Below are 19,419 nucleotides of genomic sequence, written 5' to 3'. Positions count from 1 at the left end.
CTCTCATCCTATGTGTGTGTGTGTGTGTGTGTGTGTGTGTGTGTGTGTGTGTGTGTGTGTGTGTGTGTGTGTGTGTGTGTGTGTGTGCGTGTGTGTGCGTGTGTGTGTGTGTGTGTGTGTGTGTGGGCGTGGGTTTGTGTGTTGTATGTGTGTGCGAGTTTCAACTAAAAGTGATATTCTGAGCATAATGGTTTCTTTTAATCTTGCTTAACTAAACCAAGCAGGACTACCTGTCGATGCAGTAAGTGAGGCTGTATCAGCAACAGTTTATTAGAAGTGACTTTACAGACTTTTGTCATTGAACCTTTATTTAACAAGGAAAAAAAGACTCATTGAGATTAAAAAAATCTGTTTTCCAAGAGTGTCCTGGCCAAGACAGCAGCAGCAAAGTTGCAACCACAGACAGAAATACACACTATACCCAACACAGCATGGAAATATGGCAAATGCCTCCAGGAATTACCACATATTACATCAGACAAGACACTTGTAGACAGTTGAATCTACCACCAAATTGTTAAAGAGTCTTTTTTAAAGTATCCAAAGAGCACAGTTTACAAAGTTTCAAGTCTTTCTGTGGATTGTTCCAGCTAGAGGGTGCTGAAAACTTAAAAAAAAATTTTTGGCAAGTTCATTTCTGACCCTGTGAACAGAGTAAAATAAGATCTTGTGATTGAAGGGCATGCATACCTGCACTTTTCTGCAATATATGGAGCCATATTTTCCCCATATAATGCACATCATATGGGTAAGAGAGAAACATATCTACCTGTGCTGGAGAAAAGCGGTAACTTTTTGTCCACCTCTCGTTATAAACAAAAACTGAAATAAAGAATTTGAATTTGAAAAAAAAGAAACCGAAAAAAAAAATGACGAAGAATCCCGATTTTGATATTGCCAAACAAAATATCTTGATATATTGTGAAATGATTTTTCCTCCTACCCCTAGTTAACATATTGACAAGCATGTTAAAGGGGGGTATTTCAGACTGATCTTGTTCAGGTTTTCAAACCTCTACAACTTCATCTGTTGTAGAAATCCCTGAACCTGCCTGTGAATTGATCAAAACACTATGTTCTGAACACTAGGTCCTATCCAGACCCTAACCAGACCTTTACTGGACCTGAGGTCATCACAAAAGGGTGATGCCTGATTGGAGGGGTGGGCCTCGAACACCATGGTCTGCTCATAGCTCCACCCTCAACATGTCTCCAGAGGGCTGGCCAATCAGAGGAAAGGGGGTTTGTGGAGCAGGGAGCCTTCACAAGACAGCAGACAGGCTGAAATAAGGTTTTTCAAAAACACCAGTGAGAGGGGCAACAGGGCTTTTTATGAGCTGGAGATTATTAACTTCAACTTCAAACTTCAAACTTTATTTATTTATAGGGCACTTTTCATACTTTAAAAGCAACACAAAGTGCCTCACAGAGGCTAAAAACAACATAAGAAAAAGACAAATCCAGACACACATTCGCAGACAAACACACATACACACCTACTCCCATACACATTCATACTGATTGTAAAGAGAGGGGGGAGAGAGACATTAAAGATGCTAGGGGGGCAACAAAGGGACATAATAAAGACTGAAACACAATAAACCCTATTTAACTCTTTGACACCTGAGCCTCAAAATACCTGCCCTGAACTTTTTTGCTTATTACAACTATAAGCATTCAAAAAATGTCTTGTGAATAATGCTTCATCCCATTTCTCTGGAATACTCTGAACTTTCAATACCTGCAGTTATTTCCAATTTACTGGATGTTATATGAGAGTAAAGCAGTTAAAATGAAGAAAAACACAAGAACAGAACTGGACATTAGAAGTTTAGTGGAAGGAAAAACACAACAATCAAACATTGGGAACAAATTTTACCAAATGAACTCAGAGTTTGAACATTAATAAACATATGTACATTCACATTTAGGAGCTTATCTCTTACTTTGTAAATGAAAAGTTCACTGACAACATCACCAGAATCCCCAGCATCCACACAGATCAGAGCTCTCTCTCCTCGCAGACACACACACACAAAACACATACATACACACACAAACACACACACACACACACACACACACACACACACACACACACACACACACACACACACACACACACACACACACACACACAACCTGAGTATCACTGCTCCTCAAGGGACAAACTGAAAGTGAAACTAAAGGAGGGAGAGATTCAGCTGGTTAAGCTCACTGAAAAGTAAAAAGAAGGCTTGGTACACTGTTTAAACATCGCACAATGATACATGCACTGTTTTACGTGCTGTGTGACACACACACGTACAGATATACAGTACAAATGCAGCACGTTACTCAGTTTCTAAAAGGGTTATTGCACAGTCAATGTTGAATTCGCTAATATTTTAGCCAGAGCCGTCAGCCGGCATCAAATAGCTGCTGTCAGAGAGCAGCTGTCAGAAAGCAGCTGTCAGAGAGCAGCCATCCGGTGGCTGCTACAGAGAGCAGCAGTCAGAGAGCAGCCGTCAGAGAGCAGCGATCACAGAGCTGCTGTCAGAGAACAGCCAACAAAGAGTTGCTGTTAGAGAGCTGCAATCTGAGAGCTGCTGTCAGAGAGCAGTTGTCAGAGAGCTGCCATCAGAGAGCAGCTGTAAAAGAGCTGCCGTCAGAGAGCTGCCAGCAGAAAGCAGCCATCAGAGAGATGCCATCGGTGAGCTGCAGTCAGAGAGCTGCCAACAGGTAGCTGCCATTTGTGTACTGCTGTCATAGAGCAGCTATCACAGAGCAGCTGTCATAGAGCAGCTGTCAAAGGGCTGCTTTCAGAGAGCTGCTGTCTGAATGCAGCCAACATAGAGCTGCTGTCAGAAAGCAGCCATCACAGAGAAGTTGTTGAAGAGCAGCTGTCAGAGAGCAGCCATCTGTGCACTGCTACAGAGAGCAGCGATCAGAGAGCTGCTGTCAGAGAACAGCCCACATAGAATTGCTGTTAGAGAGCAGCCATCAGAAAGCAGTCGTCAGAAAGCAGCTGTCAGAGAGCTGCTGTCAAACAGCATCTGTCAGAGACCTGTGACCTGAGAGCAGTCTGCAGAGAGCAGCTGTCAGAGAGCTGCCATCAGAGAGCAGCTGTCAAAGAGCTGCCGTCAGAGAGCAGCCGACAGAAAGCAGCCATCAGAGAGCTGCATCAGTGAGCTGCTGTCAGAGAGCTGCAATCAGAGACCTGCCGTGGGAGAGCAGCTGTCAAGGTTTGCCATCTGTGCACTAGTGTCAAAGAGCTGGTGTCAGAGAGCAGCCGTCAGAGAGTTGCTGTCAGAGAGCAGCCATCAGCAAGCTGCTGTCAGAGAGCTACCGTCAGAGAGCAGCCATCAGCAAGCTGCTTTCAGAGAGCTGACGTCAGAGAGCTACCGTCAGAGAGCAGCCGTCAGAGAGCTGCTGTCAGGGAGCAGCCTACATAGAGCTGCTGTCAGAGAGCCTTCATCTGAGAGCAGCTGTCAAAGAGCTGTCGTCAGAGAGCAGCCATCACAGAGCTGCTGATAGAGAGCAGTCTTCAGAAAGCAGCTGTCAGAGAGTTGCTGTCAGAAAGCTGGTGTCAGAGAGCTGATGTCAGTGAGCTTCTGTCAGGGAGCATCCATTAGAGACATGCCATAGGAGAGCAGTCGTCAAAGAGCTGCCATCAGAGAGCAGCCGTCAGAGAGCAGCCAACATAGAGCTGCTGTCAGAGAGCAGCCATCATAGAGCTGCAGACTGTTGTTTTCTTGTGTAGACGGTTGTGTTTCTGGGGTTGATTGTTAGATTCTTTGGAAATGAGATCCAGAAATGTGCTGGATTGTGCTGAGCAGAGAAATGGATCTAGGCAGCTTGGTGTGAAGAGCTCAGAGAGGGGAAGAATTTTGAACCAACCAGCAGTGACCCGTTGTATGTTTGAGGAACTCTCTGCTCATGCTCCATAGCTCACAGTCTGTGACTGATGACTGAGAGCTGGCACTGCCACTATTAAAGTCAGCTGATAACACTGAACAGCATTAACTGAGCAAAGACATTCATTTCTGCTGCCTGGATGTTCAAATCTTTATTCTGATGAAATTATCTGGTTTGTGAATGAACAGTTCCCGTGATTATCAGGGCTGGGTATGGCTAAGAGCCTCACAATTTGATTTGATGCTGTATCTATTTGATGTTGATATAAATGCTTCAATTTTCGATTTTCATGCCCATGTGAACACATGTGGTACGTCCCCTCACATTTTGGAGCCATAAAACAACCCAAACGTCAGACTTTAAAGCTGAAGGAGCTGGCTTTAAGCTGCTGCTGCGGCTTTGGCTGCAGTTTTGTTGTTGTTTGGTGTTGTGCGACCCTCGACCATACAATGCAAATAACACACACAGCACCCCACTTGCCAGGAGGTGAATTGATTCAGAGGATTTGCATATTGAATGGATATTGAATTGGGTGAGGAAATATTACGATGCATTGATTCATGGATATTTTTACCCACCCCTATAATATAATATAAAATGAAATTAGTAAAGTAAAGAATTAGGGCTGTCATTTTAACGCGTTAATTAGATTAATTAATTACACCGCAAATTAACGCGTCATAAAAATTAACGCAGATTAATCAGGATCCCAAGCTCGCGAGGCGTTCAAAGACGCACTTATTTCCAAATGTCTAGCATTTACAAACCGTTTGTCCTACATGAAAAAAGTGGTGTTCTCGTCAGATTTTCACATTTCCGACGGTCCCTGAATGTATCACACCTAGCAACATGCTTTGTACCAGGGGGAAGAGAGAGCGCTGTTAAGGGGACTGCCGTCCACATCTCGTTTATTCACACATCCTTTTTGAAAATCTACAGAAAATCAACTGTTTGCTCTAGCTCAATTCTGTAAAAAACAGGTCATTTTACACTCTCTACTGCCGAAAAAGGTCTTGAACTTAAATCTAAAGAATTCTTTGAAAATTTCCTTCCATCTTCCTTGTGTCATGTTTCAGCTTGGGGCTGCTCTGCACCAATGAGCAACAGTTTGTGTGTTCAGAGCATGTTAAACTGAGAATACTTCACTTTTCTTTGATCCAAGACTTGAAAAAAGTGTTTTGTACATAGTTCCTCACAGTTTTTAGCCTTTAGCCCTTGTTCTCCTGACCTCATAGAAGTAAAGAAGTTCATATTGCAGTGAAAATTGAGTCCACATCGAGTAAAAATGTGAACAGGAGCAAAAAAACGTCCTAGAAATCAAATCAGCTTATCTTAGGTGCAGGACTGTGTAGATTTTGTAAAGATAGAACCATAACCATTTTTTTATTTGTTACTTATGCCTTAGGGTACCTAAAAATGTGTTGTTTATATTCCCACCTTATTTTTAAATGTCTTTTAATGTAATTTTAATGTCCTGGAATTCAGATTCTTTATTTTGGGACCTTAAGCAGATTTGAAATTAAAATACGATTAATTAGATTAATTAATTACAAATCCTGTAATTAATTAGATTAATTTTTTTAATCACCTGACAGCACTATAAAGAATACATTTAAAAAAAGAATACCATTGTAATTTATAAGATAAAAACAGAGAAAAAGAGTTATGAAGGCTGTAACGAACCAACCCTTATCGGGTCGGCGTTAAACACACAAGGGGAAAACTTACAGGAAAATGATAAATCCCAGCAAAAAAGGCACATCTCCACGAAACAAACAAAAGAGGTCAAAAAATGAAATAAACTCGGAGCAACGTTTAGAACAAACAAAAATTTCTCTTTAATCAAGCCAAACTTAAGTGTTGCCTGTAATAGAAATCAAACTCGAATAGTTATTTAAGAAAACCCCCAAACCCAGTTTGTCCTGTCTGTAAATAAAACAAAAAATCCCTTACATCGAAAATAAGTCCAATTGTCCTTCTTCACACCCTCTTAAAATATCTTTCAAATAGTTTCTGTGTCCGTTTTCCGAGCGAAATCCGTCACGAAATAAAAATAATCCACACCGGGAAAGAAAACAAAAAACACCCCAAAAATCGTGATCGATCAACAACAAAAAATCACTGGTATACCAGGAAAAAAATACAAAAAATAAACGTTGTCAGGCTCACCCCCCTGGAAGGAACTTAACTTCTCCCAGCCGTGGTCTGTGCTCCTCCTGGTCTTGGGAAGCGATAATCCACCAGATTTCTTTTGGGCTGTAGAGGCTCGCGCAAGTAAGCACTGCTGGGAGACTTATTTTAAGATTGGTACACCTTTTCCCCCTGACGGTTTGTTACTTTTCTTGGGTTTCCCGGCCCTTTCCACCGGCACGCCAGTTTCTTTGTCTTTCTTCTCTCTTGTAAGCCTCTCCGCCCCTTCCCTGACGCCACGTCCTCCCTTTATAATTTTGTCCTTTCTATTCTTTTCTTTTTCGATCAAAAAACCAAATCAGGACAGAAACAGGTACCCCGTCTTATCATACTTTTTTTTTCTTACAGGGATTTATTTTCATTTTACTGCATTCCTTTCATTCATTTCATTCATCACAACAAAATTTTCCTTTTTTAATCAAACTTTCTTTTTTTTCCTGTTGACACTGTCACAAGGCAACGCGGGGAGTAAAAAACAGCATTGTAAAAAAAGACAAAGTAACGTCAACCCTTCCTGATCACTGCATGAAAGAAAAGAAACACATGCATGGTGTTAATGATGAATTCACTAACTTATATTAAACCCAAACTAGCTGCGAATGTCCCTTAGACTGAAAGTAATGCTTATGATAATATGGCAGAGAATTTAAATAGTATGTATCTTGGTAAAGTAGATAAGGAGGAAATACTGAACATTATTGAAATCAAAAACCTACTGACTTTGTGACACTAAAGAACACCATAGAAAGTGTATTTGAACTTACATTTGCAACCTTTCTATGTCTACAGGAGCATTTCCGGAAAGCATGAAGGCAGCCAAAGTAATACCATTACATAAAAATGGTGACAATATATTCTTTCCAACCACGGACCACAATTTTCAAAAATACTTGAACAAACTATTCGTAAACAGACTAGAGAGTTTCTCGAGCAGACACAACATTTTGAGCAGAAGTTAGTGTGGATTCAGGGCAAATCACTCAACAGCAATGGCACCTATGGAACTGACAGAACAGATATCCACTGCATAAGAGAAGAAGCTCTTTTCAGTAAGCATTTTCCGTGGACCTTGAAAAAGCATTTGACACCATAGATCATTGTATTCTTCTTATTAAAGTTATTAAATATGGAGTAAGAGGGCTGGCACATATCTTGTTTGATAGCTATTGAGAAGACAGAAGACAGTTTGTGCAAATTTATGAATGACATTGTGAATGTTTCAAAACTGTTAAAATGTATTATTTTTTGCTGATGACACCAACTCAGACTTTGTGCTCAAAGTGATGAAATTAACAGTCAATGAAATTAAATTCCTGGGTGTAACTGTTGATGATAATCTAAATTTGAAATTGCATATAAACAGAAAAAAACGAGAATAGCAAGAAAAATTGCTTTACTACAAAAAATAAAGCACTGCCTTGATGACAAAGCCCCGTATCTAATATAAAACGCAGTGATTGTTCCATATAAATAAAGAAATTCTGATTCTGATATCTGACTTATTGTGTTGAGGTATGGGGATCAGCATGCAAAACAACTATCCAACCAATCTTCATTCTACAGAAAAGAGCTATAAGAATCATTAGTAGAAGTCAATATCAATCAATCTTTTTTTTGTAAAGCGCCAAATCATAACAAACGTTATCTCAAGACACTTTAAAAAAACATTTACAGGTCTAGACCCGTAAATGTTAATAAAATGTTATTAGCAGAAACCCAACATGAAGACAAGATAAGAAGTCTTATCTTATCTTAATCCACCATGAGTACAGGACTTTGCAGCATTTAGCAAGTTACAATGGCAAGGAAAAACTTCCCTTTAACGGGCAGAAACCTCGGACAGAACCAGACTCATGTTAGACGGACATCTGTCTCGACTGTGTTGGGGTCGGAGAGACAGATAGAGGAGAGAGAGAAGGTTACACACACATGCACGTGCGCACAGAAAGGGAGAGAGGGAGAGACAGACACAGACATAGTCCGAAGTTTGGCGCTGTGGTGACAGTTGAGGTGAAATCAGCAGGCCATTCCCGGCAACAATCTAAAGCCGTAGCAGCTGGTGTCTGACAGGAGCACAGCAGCAGGCCGTCTACTTCACCGATCCCCAGGAACCTACAAGACAAACTCAGAGGTGTATGGTCAGTAACTATAACAGGACAGTAAGACTAGGAGTTAGACTGACAGAAAAAGAGGGAAACAGGAGCCCTGTGTGTCATTTCCCCCCAGCAGTCTAAACCTATAGCAGCATGACTTAGAGCTGGTTCAGACCTGATCCAGCTCTAACTGTAAGCTTTATCAAAAAGGAAAGTTTTAGGTCTATTCTTAAAGGTTGAGACTGTGTCTGCTCCCCGGACCTCAACCGGAAAGTTATTCCAAAGAAGAGAAAGAGAGAAATTCTCTTGATATTACGAAGATGAAAAAAAAAGCCATCCTTGAGACCTGCTGGATGTGAGAGTTAAAGGACAGGTCCTGACCAAAAAGAACTCCCAGGTTCCTGACAGTGGAGCTGGAAGCCAAGCTGATGTCGTCCGAGGCGGCGATGTTGTTCAAGAAAGTTTCTCTGAGATGTTTAGGTCCAAGAACAAGTCCTTAGATGTTGCTTATCTCCTCATGTCTGCAGAGGGAGTAGGGTTGTCACTACACTAAAATTTTCGACTCGATACCGATACTCAGGAAAATATTCGATACTCGATACTATTTTCGATACCACAAGGATGAAAAAGAAAGAACCCAATATTTAAAAGAAACATTTTTATTAACAAAAAATGCAAATATAACCTCTGTTGCAACATGTAACAATTAACAGTACCACACACACAACAAACAGTTGTGTAAAAAGAAAGTTTCAGGCCTGAGGTAGTGCAAAAAATAAATAAAATAAAGACATTTTTACAAAATTTTGCCTGTTTTATGCTCTGTTCACTAAAAACAGCCCTGAGACCCACTTATGGGCCTCCAGCCACAGGTTGAGAACCACTGCACTAGTAGATTGTATTTGAAGCTTGATCCTTGAAAGATTGCTCACATCATGAACAATATGTGACCCAGGGAACCTCAGGATGAATTTATTATTTAGAAAACAGTGAGTGAGTGAAAACAGCAGCTCAGATGGACTGATGGTCAATGCTGCATTTTGATTCATCAAAAGGTTGACTCGTCTTTTTTAAGTCTCTGTGTTCATTTAAAATGTGCTCATGAGCTATCAAGACAGTTTGAAATACAAAATCACACATAGTGACTGACGATCTCTCACTGTCTGCTGGGATGCGTGTCTAACAAAGAGGAGCGCGTGTACACGGAAAGTGAAAGTATAAGTTACACAACCATCCTATAATCAGTGGCTTGGCGTGGAGATTTTTTTTGAGGAAGCCAAGTTAGACAAAGCCTGTTATCTGTATTTTTTTTTTAGGGAGTGGGGTACATAAAAGGCTATGTTGCAGTTTGTATCGCTATTTCATGTAACGGACCTGTTAGAGTGCCCAGAGGGCACTCGTTTTACTTACTTTGAACACCGACACACGCCCTTTAGCTCTCCCACCCTCACTCACTCATTCACACACGTTCATCGTCCTCTTGACTTAGCTTAAACATCATATTAATTAATTCAACCGCCCACTTAAACACACAACCGGCCGCTTCATGCACACTGCTAATGTGCTAACCTCCCTGATTTCATTCAGTGGCTCGAGGATGACGATACTGTGATTTGATTGGTTTGAGGCCAAAGACGGGGTGGCTTCCCTTGGCACAGTCTTGGTCAATCACAGATGAGCAGTGTCATGACCACGGCCTCATCTGATTGGTTAATCATTCTTGTTTTTTTTCACCAAGGGATGCCAACTCTGCTTGGCTTCCTTGCGGACAACAGCGTGCAGTATCGTATTTTCACCATTCGCTACAGAACATTTACGAGGGCGCTGTTTTACACATTGTAAAATGCTCAATAACTAGAGGAGAGGAATAAGGAAGAGATGACGGTGACAAAACACAGAAGAAGTATCGAAACTGTTAAAAAGGGATATTTTCATTAAATCACAGCTACAGACTAAAAAAGGAGAGGAAGCATGGCTTCCCTTGGCCTCCGGGAGAAAACGCCACTGCCTATAATTATGTTTTATAGTGGTTATATGGTATTTCTTGGGGGTTTCTTGGGTGCGTACCTGCGTATCTTGTATTATACAATATCTTATATTACACAACACGACCTCTGCGTCCTCTGTGCTCCTGTGCCTCTGACTTGAGCGTGAGAAATCGGAGGTGTGGCATGAGTGCGGTTGAAACCATCCAAATGTGTGAGTCTCACGGCGAATGCGTGACAGTTGGCAGCCCTGCTTATAATCATTAATGTTACGTCAGCCTTTAATCGCTCGTTGTGGCTAATGGCTAACAATTATTTGTGTCCTTCGGTTTTCCAAGCTCGTTGGCCTCGAAGGCAAAATACCCCCAAACAACACTTTTACCTTTTTAATTTTTGACCAAAACTGCTTGATTTAGCCCGCCTACAGCAACACTAGCCATGCTGTTTTGTTATAGTGCTTCACGGGGAGGGGGAGAGTGCCTGCTCTCGTGTGTGTGTGAGGAGGCAGAGAGAGAGGAACGCAGCGTCAGCGGCTCGGCATCGGGGGTGGGGGGTAGTATCGATACTTTTGAAAGTGAGTATTGTATCCGGATACAACATTTTAGTATCGATACTTTTTTAAGTATCGATACTTTTGACAACCCTAAGAGGGAGCAGAACCTGTTCCAACACTCAGTGTACGGTGAGACGTGACCACTGAGAAGTATTTTTGCAGAAAATGTGTGACCCCATCCAAACAGTTTATCAGAAATTTAAAATCCTCAGCAGCCCAGGTAACAATGAAGCAGGATTATGAGCACAGATGGAGAGCTGTTCCCTCAGCATAAGGAAGGTTGAGCGGGACAAGAAGTGGTGACCAGAAACTACCTAAAACACCCCGAGAATTTCAAAATAATAACTGAAAAAAACATGTCAAAGTCAGTTTGTATTTATCTTGACTACAACAACAAATGGACATAATAAATGGAGCCAGACCAGTAGTCTACAGGTTTGAGAATTTTCAGCCCCACATGAATGAAGGGAGGCTTACCAATGGAGAGGAAAGAGCGGGAACCTCAGTCTGTTACTCCAGCTGTCTGTCAGTCATACAGCTTTTGGACTGAACACACAGCCTGTGTGAGTTGGCAAACACGGTCAAGAAGCAGCACAACAGAGACGCACAACAGATGTATCTGGTGTATTTCAGCCGTTAGACTTTATAGTTTGTTTTTCTCAATAAAGCCAATTGACTGTGTTTCTGTTTGTTCTGATGTGTTTCTCTCCTTGTACTCTTTCTCTGCTATTATTCCTCCTTCTTCCTGCTCCTCCCTCCCTGTGTCTCCCCCTCTGTTCGTCTCTCAGGTGTTATATGCTCCCCAGGCCAGGGATCGCTTCATCGCTCCCTCCTTTATGCAGCGTGACCGCTTCAGCCGCTTCCAGCCCACCTACCCTTACCTGCAGCACCAGATCGACCTTCCACCCACCATCTCGCTGTCAGATGGCGAGGAACCGCCGCCATACCAGGGTCCCTGCACCCTACAGCTCCGCGACCCTGAACAACAGATGGAACTCAACCGCGAGTCTGTGAGAGCGCCGCCCAACCGGACCATCTATGACAGTGACTTGATCGACATGGGAGGAGTGGGGAGCCTGGGAGGGGTCGGGGGAGGAGGGGGAGGAATAGGGGGCGGAGGTCCACAGCCGCCTAGCAGCAACTCGGGCATCAGTGCGGCTAACTCCAGCAGCCACAGTCGCATGGAGGGCCCCCCGCCAGCATACAGCGAGGTGATGGGTCACTACCCTGGCTCTGCGTTCTTTCTACACCAGCACAGCAATAACCATAGGGGGGGGGGGCGGGGGGGCTGGGGAGTAGGACCATCCAGGAGCAGGGCCAATCAGAAAGCACAACAGTATCTGTCAAGGCCAAGGACGGCCAACCAGAGGACCTAGTGTGAAGAGTAAGGTGGAGGAAACCCACCTAGACTAGGAACTGTCTCCTCCTCCTCCTCCTCACCCTGTCAGCAGCGGTCTCTATCGTTCCCTCTTTTGCTTTCTGTCTCATGTCCTCTTTCCTCACTCCCATGCACAGCTATCAACCTTAGCAACAAGGAAACAAAGGAGGAGAGCCAAGAGTCAATTTGGCTTTGGTGATTCAGAGTGTGGGCAGGGCGGGGGCAGGATGGACGCCGTTCTCCAAGAGCAGCCGTCTTTTGGTCTTTTTTACCCCCTCGGCTCACAGCTCACGGCTATGTCCCTGTGGTACTGAGAATGATATTTTTATTTTTTGTTTTTTTTATATTCTTTTAATTCCATTTTGGACCGGGATCTGTGCACAAAGCGATAACTGAGAATCAAGGACTTACAGAGAACACAACAAAACAAGAGACTCACAAAAATCCAAATCTTTGTGCCAAGGTTTACGAGGAAGCAAAACAAAGGGGGAGAGTGACTCGCTGGCAAAAAGAAAAGTTATCTAAAAGTTGCACTATCTTTTTGTTGTAAAAGAGAAGAGGGAAATATGCTATGTAATGATGATAATGTGTTGATTATTTCTGTCCTTTGATGAATGGATTGGCTGACTGAACTTTGGCTCCAAAATGTTTTGACAGTTGGGAGCAAAATAGCAAGTATTATAAGCTTCTGTCCTTCCTGTTTAAGAAATACTGCAAGAACCCCTCCAACCCAGCCTTCACCACCCCTGTGTGCTGACACCACAGGCACAGCAGGGGAGAGCCCGTAGGGCACTGCAGCCTCCAGGGGAGGAAGAGCCGCTGGTCACTGGGTGGACCCAACGTTTCTCACTTCCTCTTGGATACTCGTCTCTGAAACTGGTGATGGGATCTGCTGGGCACCAACCAACATGCTCCACACAGACTCCTCTGGAGGATGGTGGATCTGATCATAACATGGTCAGATAATAGCATATCTCACAGTCCACCCAGCCGTTTGCCAACAGCTGATTCTACACTTCTCAACCTCTGAGCACCTGACCTCATTCCCCCCCCCCCCCCCCCCCCCCCCCTACCCCCCCCAATCACTGCTCATCTCAACATGCACAGTGCATTCTGCCAACAGCCACGCTGAACACGAACCCTGCCGCCATGACAACAAGAAACACAAAACAAAAACAAGAGGAAGGCTCAGATCTCTGCCTTCACTTCTCAAAGCCACAAAAGACAAAAATACAACAGGACTACACAAATTGAGGGTTCCTGTGTTCATGGGGTGGCACAGCCATCAGCTCTTAAAGAGGGCTGTTCTGTGGTGGCAGTCAAAGGGCTACAGGAGGGTCCCTTTTCTAAGAGGAACTTTTTTTTTTATTGAGCTTTTTCTCTGCTCATCGTTGCCTTCTCCTCTGCTCTCATGCTTTTTCTGTCTCTATATCTTTTTTGTGTTTAACGCAAGTGCTCTGAGCCCTTCCCCTCCTCACCCCGTCCTGACCCAGTCCCCTCCTGTCCTCCCTGCTTTTTAACAGATTCTCTGGTAGGCCCTGTTCCTAAGCCCTCCTTCCACACGTGCAGAAAAAGCGATGAAGAGTGGAGCCGCCCCATTTGGTAGTGTGCTGGTGCAGTCCTCTCTTCTCTTGTGTGTGTGTGTGTGTGTGTGTGTGTGTGTGTGTGTGTGTGTCTTTGTGTGTGTCTTTGTGTCTTTGTGTGTGTGTGTGTGTGTGTGTGTGTGTGTGTGTGTGTGTGTGTGTGTGTGTGTGTGTGTGTGTGTGTGTGTGTGTGTGTCTTTGTGTGTGCTTGCATGTGTGTCTGGTTGGTTGACTGACTGCTTGTATGAATTGAAAGATTTAAGGACATCTAACTCTCTGGGCCCATGGTCAGTGCAGCTCTCAGTGAAGGCAGAGGAGTGTGTGGGGTGTCTCAGCTGAACTCTTACCCTTTCTGGGTCCAAGGAATCAGCTTTAAGTCACTCCTGAAGATTCCGGCTTTTCATCAAAAAGTCTGGATTATTCCCTCTCTATTTGTCAGAAAACAATCTTCAGCTGACCATGCCTTGTGGTTTAAGCCACATCACTGTACCTGTAACTTCAAGAGTTTTAGCTCACAATCTGCAGCTGGGCTTTTAGCCTGGAACCACAACGAGAGGAAACAGGTTGTGAATGTGCAGCTGCCTCGTTTTAGTAGTTAAACCCCCAGGTGTGGTTGTTGGAGGGTCGAGATCTCTGTGGGGCCTGGTGAAAACCTCATGAATGAAGAGAGAGTAACTTCCAAAGTCTTCCATGTCACTGCAGCAAAAACAGTGACCGTGATCCAGAGACTGCATCACACAGCAGAAACCAGGCTGTGTCCCAGGTCCATGAACAATGTTGTGAATAATGTGTACATTCACATTTGCTGTCACTCACACAGTCAGAACCAAAGTCAAAGTAGTAATGTCTCCTCACTGAACTCCATCTAGTCTACAGCTGCAGCTCTGTGTGTTCTGCAGAAATTCAACAACTCTAACAACGGACGTCTTTGAATGAACGTATATATCAGGATAAATTCAGAAACACACATTTTCCCCACAGCACCCCCTGGTGGAGAACATGTTCCTTGGTCAGAAGCAGAGTTTACTGTTGTTTATGCAGCACATAACACTGCAGAAACTAACCACTGATCATCTGGGATCAGACACACCTGAGGGACATGTGAGCTTTGGTTTCGCCAGTCTGTGATAACGGAACGAGGGGTCTGAGCTCACTGAGGGACAGATTTTACAGAAACCACTCAGAGAAAGAGTTCACACACAGAGAATTCAAGCGTTTCTTTCAGGGTTAATAAAAGTGTCAGAGAGCTGCTGGACCTCTCTGAGAACAGTTTGGACACTCCTGACATACATAGATCTAAATATGTCAAGAGTGGATATCATACTAATATTGCATTTTGATGTTCATTACCGCCCCAGAGCTATTGCTGTTGGTAAAACACACACACACACACACACACACACACACACACACACACACACACACACACACACACACACACACACACACACACACACACACGCACTCACACTCACAGATCATGGATTTGGGACACAGTTCAGCTTTTAATGCTGAACATAACACGGCGCTAGTTCCTGACATCCTGGACATCAATTCCTCTGCAAAGATTCCTGCAGACCAGTTACCCCTCCTGATGCAGCTCAGATTTGACCTTTCACCCCTCAGACATCAAGAGGGAACAAAGAGAGAAATGCCTTCTGACTCCATTAGAGTCAAAGTGTGTGTGTGTGTGTGTGTGTGTGTGTGTGTGTGTGTGTGTGTGTGTGTGTGTGTGTGAAACTACGGCTACATTGCTGCTGCTATTGCTGTTGCTGCTGCTACTACTGCTACTATTGTTGCTACTGCTGCTTGTCATGCCCCGCGCCCCGCCCATCAGCCCTCACCACCTCTCAGCCTGTCTGTCCCTGTTACTCATCCAGAAGTGGAAGGTGAGGGTTCTCCCCTCTGCAGTCAGAAGCACTGATACACAGTGGCTCCCGTTTCCTCCAGGACACTCCCTGAGGGAGTTCCCCCTGAAAGCCTGCCTTCAACCTGCTTCAAACCTGCATTTCTTTCCCTTTTCCATCCTTTTCTCTCTTTCTTTCTTGCCTTTTTCTGTACACACAGTCATAGCTTGTAAATCAAGGACATAAAGATGAATTTTATGTTTTCTACAAGGAGGTTTGCATTTTACTATTACATGAGTAAATACGGTGCCTAATGTTCATGTTTGAGCAGACCACACCTCAGTCAAACTGCTGCTTGGGATCCCTGCAGGAGCTCTGCCTGGACTTGAGCCCCTGTCTGGTTTGGATGCATCACAAGAAGAAAAGGTGTCTTGCTTTTGCCAAAAATAATCCTCTCAGCCTTTTTGGAAGTGCTGGTTTGAGGCTGTTTCTTTCAGGCATCCGTCTTAAAGCTCCTGCATGGTCAGACAGATCAGGGCAGACTGAATCTGAACCTGCTGATCAAATCCACCGTCACACATTGGATGAGCTCCAGAGCAGCAGTGTAGCTAAACTCCAGCTCTCTCTCCTTGCTGCAGTTAAACCTCTAACACTTTTCTCTCCTCGAAGTGTGAGCAGGCAGGTTCTGAGCCCGTCCGCTGTTCTACCACGCCAGACAGGAGCAGCCGTCCCGTTGGAGCCTCTGCAGTCATTTCAACCAGTTGTTTGTCCAGCGTGTGGAGCAGACATAGGAACCCACTTGCACTCAAAAAGCTCCCACCTTTGTTGTGCCTCACTTCCAACGGTGCTTTTTTCAGTAGTCTGTCTTTCTTTATGTTTGTTTGTAAGGTGCTGTACATAACTTGAATATATTATGCACATATCCTACCCAGTGGGTAGAAACCACAAAAAATATTGTGAATAATGTAAAATTGTGTATAGACAATATAAGAATTCTAAGAAGGCAGCATCAAATTTGTTAATGCCTAAAGTTAAAAACCTGCTTTGTTTTTTTTATCAGAAACATTGTTTGCAAAGTATGCTTAGAATATAGTTGCAACACAAATACAAATTACTAGGTATGAAATTTTGCTATAAATAGTCTGTGATGATAAGGATGAGATCACCAGTGCATCCAGGAAACATGTGTTCATTGGATCTTCGTAAAACACAGCCATCATTTGAGTTCTGGACTGACAGATGTAGAGCTCCACCACACTGATCCTTTAGAGAACACACACGTACACACGCACACACTCACAGAGGGGAGCTGTCAGTGTGTGTACTCCGAGAACATCACAGTATCTGAGCTGTGGGTTTGTGTTCCTGCCAAAGTGCAGAGATCTATCTGATGTAAGGCGTGGGTTCAAACATTTACGCCCATCTCTTCTGCTCTCCTTCTGCACTTGTTCATGTTGAGCAGAAAGTTTCAAACGCTGGAGAAAAAAAGCTCATCATCTTGTGCTCAAAGGCAGGAAAGCTGCCCCAGCATGAAAGGAGCAGAAAGTACTCTTCAAACTCCATTCAGCTTTTTGTTCCTGTTCCTTTTTGTGTTACCTGTGGCACACTGTACTGAAAGATAAATCCTGTTCAGTCATTGATTTACAGTACAGACTAAGATTAAATCCGCTGAACAATAACTGCAGAGCATGTTCATTCTTCTTATAGATGTACAGAGCAACACACCACCTTCCCTTTTAAGACCCAAAGAAGCGGCAGTTTGGTGGTTTTCATTTTCATTTGGAGACATCTCTGTCAGACCTTGGCCAGGGTGCCTCTGGGCTTTTTCTGTTAAGGGACTTTTCTTTTTGGTTTCCTGCACTAGCTTGAAGAACTAACATGGGCTCAGACTTATTCTCTTTGTACCCCCCCCCCCCCCCCCCCCCCCCCTCCACAGCACACTTTTGCCACTGATCAAAATTCTGTGGCTGTTCTCATCGTTCAAGGGTTTCGATACTGATGATGATGATGATATGATGATGATGATGATATGATGGTGATAATGGGGAATAGAAGTAATACTGTCTACTCAGACCGCTTTCCTCTCTGTCCAGACAGCTACCATAGGACTGCTTCCATCTTGGGTTTTGTAACACCCATTTGCTTTATTTACAAATGACTCCTCTTGCCCCCTCTCCCTCTGTGCTCTAATCCAGATATATGTGACTGTATTTAGTCAGCATACAGTTTGTGTGTGTGTGTGTGTGTGTGTGTGTGTGTGTGTGTATGTGTATATATAAATATATATATATATATATATATATATATATATATATATATATATATATATATATCTTTTTCAATATATATATATATATATATATATATATATATATATATATATATATATATCAGAATTTCACAATTTCACCTCTGTGCCGATATATATATATATATATATATATATATATATATATATATATATATATATCGGCACAGAGGTGAAATTGTTGTGTATTTTTGCCTCTTTTTATTTAAGCAATTGTGATGTAATAGGTTTTAGGCCTAAGGTCTGTTATTGCAATACTTTTACAGAAAAGCAGAAAATGGTGAAAAAACTTGGCTCTAAGTGCTGTTGTAGTCAAAGATTTTATGCTTGTACTTCTGCTGTAGTCAAACTGCAGCGTAATGAATAAAACTTAAAAAGGGATTACTCTGGTCTCTTCTGTTGCCCCTCACTGTTAAACACATAATGAGCTTTTGTTAAGTGATTACTGGAGACAGAGCATCCAGGGGGTACATGGTTCCTCAGATCATGGTTGTAATAGTTTTGGATTTGTCATTATAATTTAGTTTCAGTTAGTTTTGACATAATATTTTCTATTACAGTTTAGTTTTAATTAGTTATAGAGCAGGCATTCTAGTTTTTATTTAGTTTTGATTTTTGCAACAAGGCTTAGTTTTAGATTAGTTTTAGTTTAGTTTTAGTTTTTTCATACCTTATCAACCAGATGCAGGATTCAAAAAGGTCAGAGTAAATATTTTAATACTGTTTATTTTCAAGTCCAACGTAGAGCTCACTGCTCAGTCAATGCTGATACTAAAATATTGGCTGCTGCCTTAAACACAAGAAAATAATATAAACGTAGTATAAAAAATATAAGCATAAATTATATAAAATAATGTTGACATAAATTACATAAAAATAATATTAACATAAATTATTAATATATATATATATATATATATATATATATATATATATATATATATATATATATATATATATATATATATATATATATATATATATATGAGCTTCAATAAATAAAAACTTGGACTCTGCAACAATAAAGGCAGACTCAAATACAATAAAAACTTGGACCCTGTAACAATTAAACTATTACAGATGCTCTAATTCATTGCTCCACTACATTTCGTTGCAGCACAGCGCACAGCCAATCAGTGCAGTAAACAAGCTTGTCCCTATATACCGCTATGATGGTGCCGTACAGCGCTGACAACTGCTGAAAACTGTCTAAAATTGGTCGGGAAAATGTGTCGGATGAATTTAAATCCTAAAGGCTATTAATATTGTCAAAAACTATAACTAAGGGAATTTTGTCTATCATTTTAGTTAGTTTCAGTTAGTTTTGTGAACACAAGATACAGTTTTAGCTTACTTATCGTTTTTGTTTTCTTTTCTAGTTTTTATTAGTTTGAGTTAACTGCAATGTATTTTTAATTTCAGTTTTCCTTTTTAGTTTCGTTTTAGTTAACTATTATAACCTTGCCTCAGACTGGTTCACTTGGCTCCTGTGATGGAGCAGGTCCAGTCTGAGAGGATCTCGTAGCTTCAGTGAAACTATTTACCTCCTTTGCTCTGATTTAAACCGCACTTTCCAGCAGTTGGA

General features: G+C 42.4%; 1 protein-coding gene across 1 annotated transcript in view; it reads left to right on the top strand.

The window, feature by feature from the left end:
• LOC141786309 (protein TMEPAI-like) overlaps window positions 1–17,802 on the top strand; it is a 94,939-nt gene extending 77,137 nt beyond the window's left edge. The window contains exon 3 of the mRNA XM_074665042.1: window positions 11,507–17,802. Within this exon, the coding sequence (XP_074521143.1) occupies window positions 11,507–12,094 (588 nt within the window). The 3' untranslated portion in view covers window positions 12,095–17,802. The remainder of the gene's footprint in view (window positions 1–11,506) is intronic.
• The last annotated feature ends 1,617 nt before the right edge of the window (window positions 17,803–19,419 follow it).

Source organism: Halichoeres trimaculatus, unplaced genomic scaffold (assembly GCF_033239565.1).
Source record: "Halichoeres trimaculatus isolate MK-OKI-2021-1 unplaced genomic scaffold, fHalTri1.1 fHalTri1_scaffold_25, whole genome shotgun sequence".
NCBI classification, from domain to species: Eukaryota; Metazoa; Chordata; class Actinopteri; order Labriformes; family Labridae; genus Halichoeres; species Halichoeres trimaculatus.
Note: the sequence above shows the minus strand (reverse complement) of the source record. Positions and strands in the feature narration are given on the sequence as shown.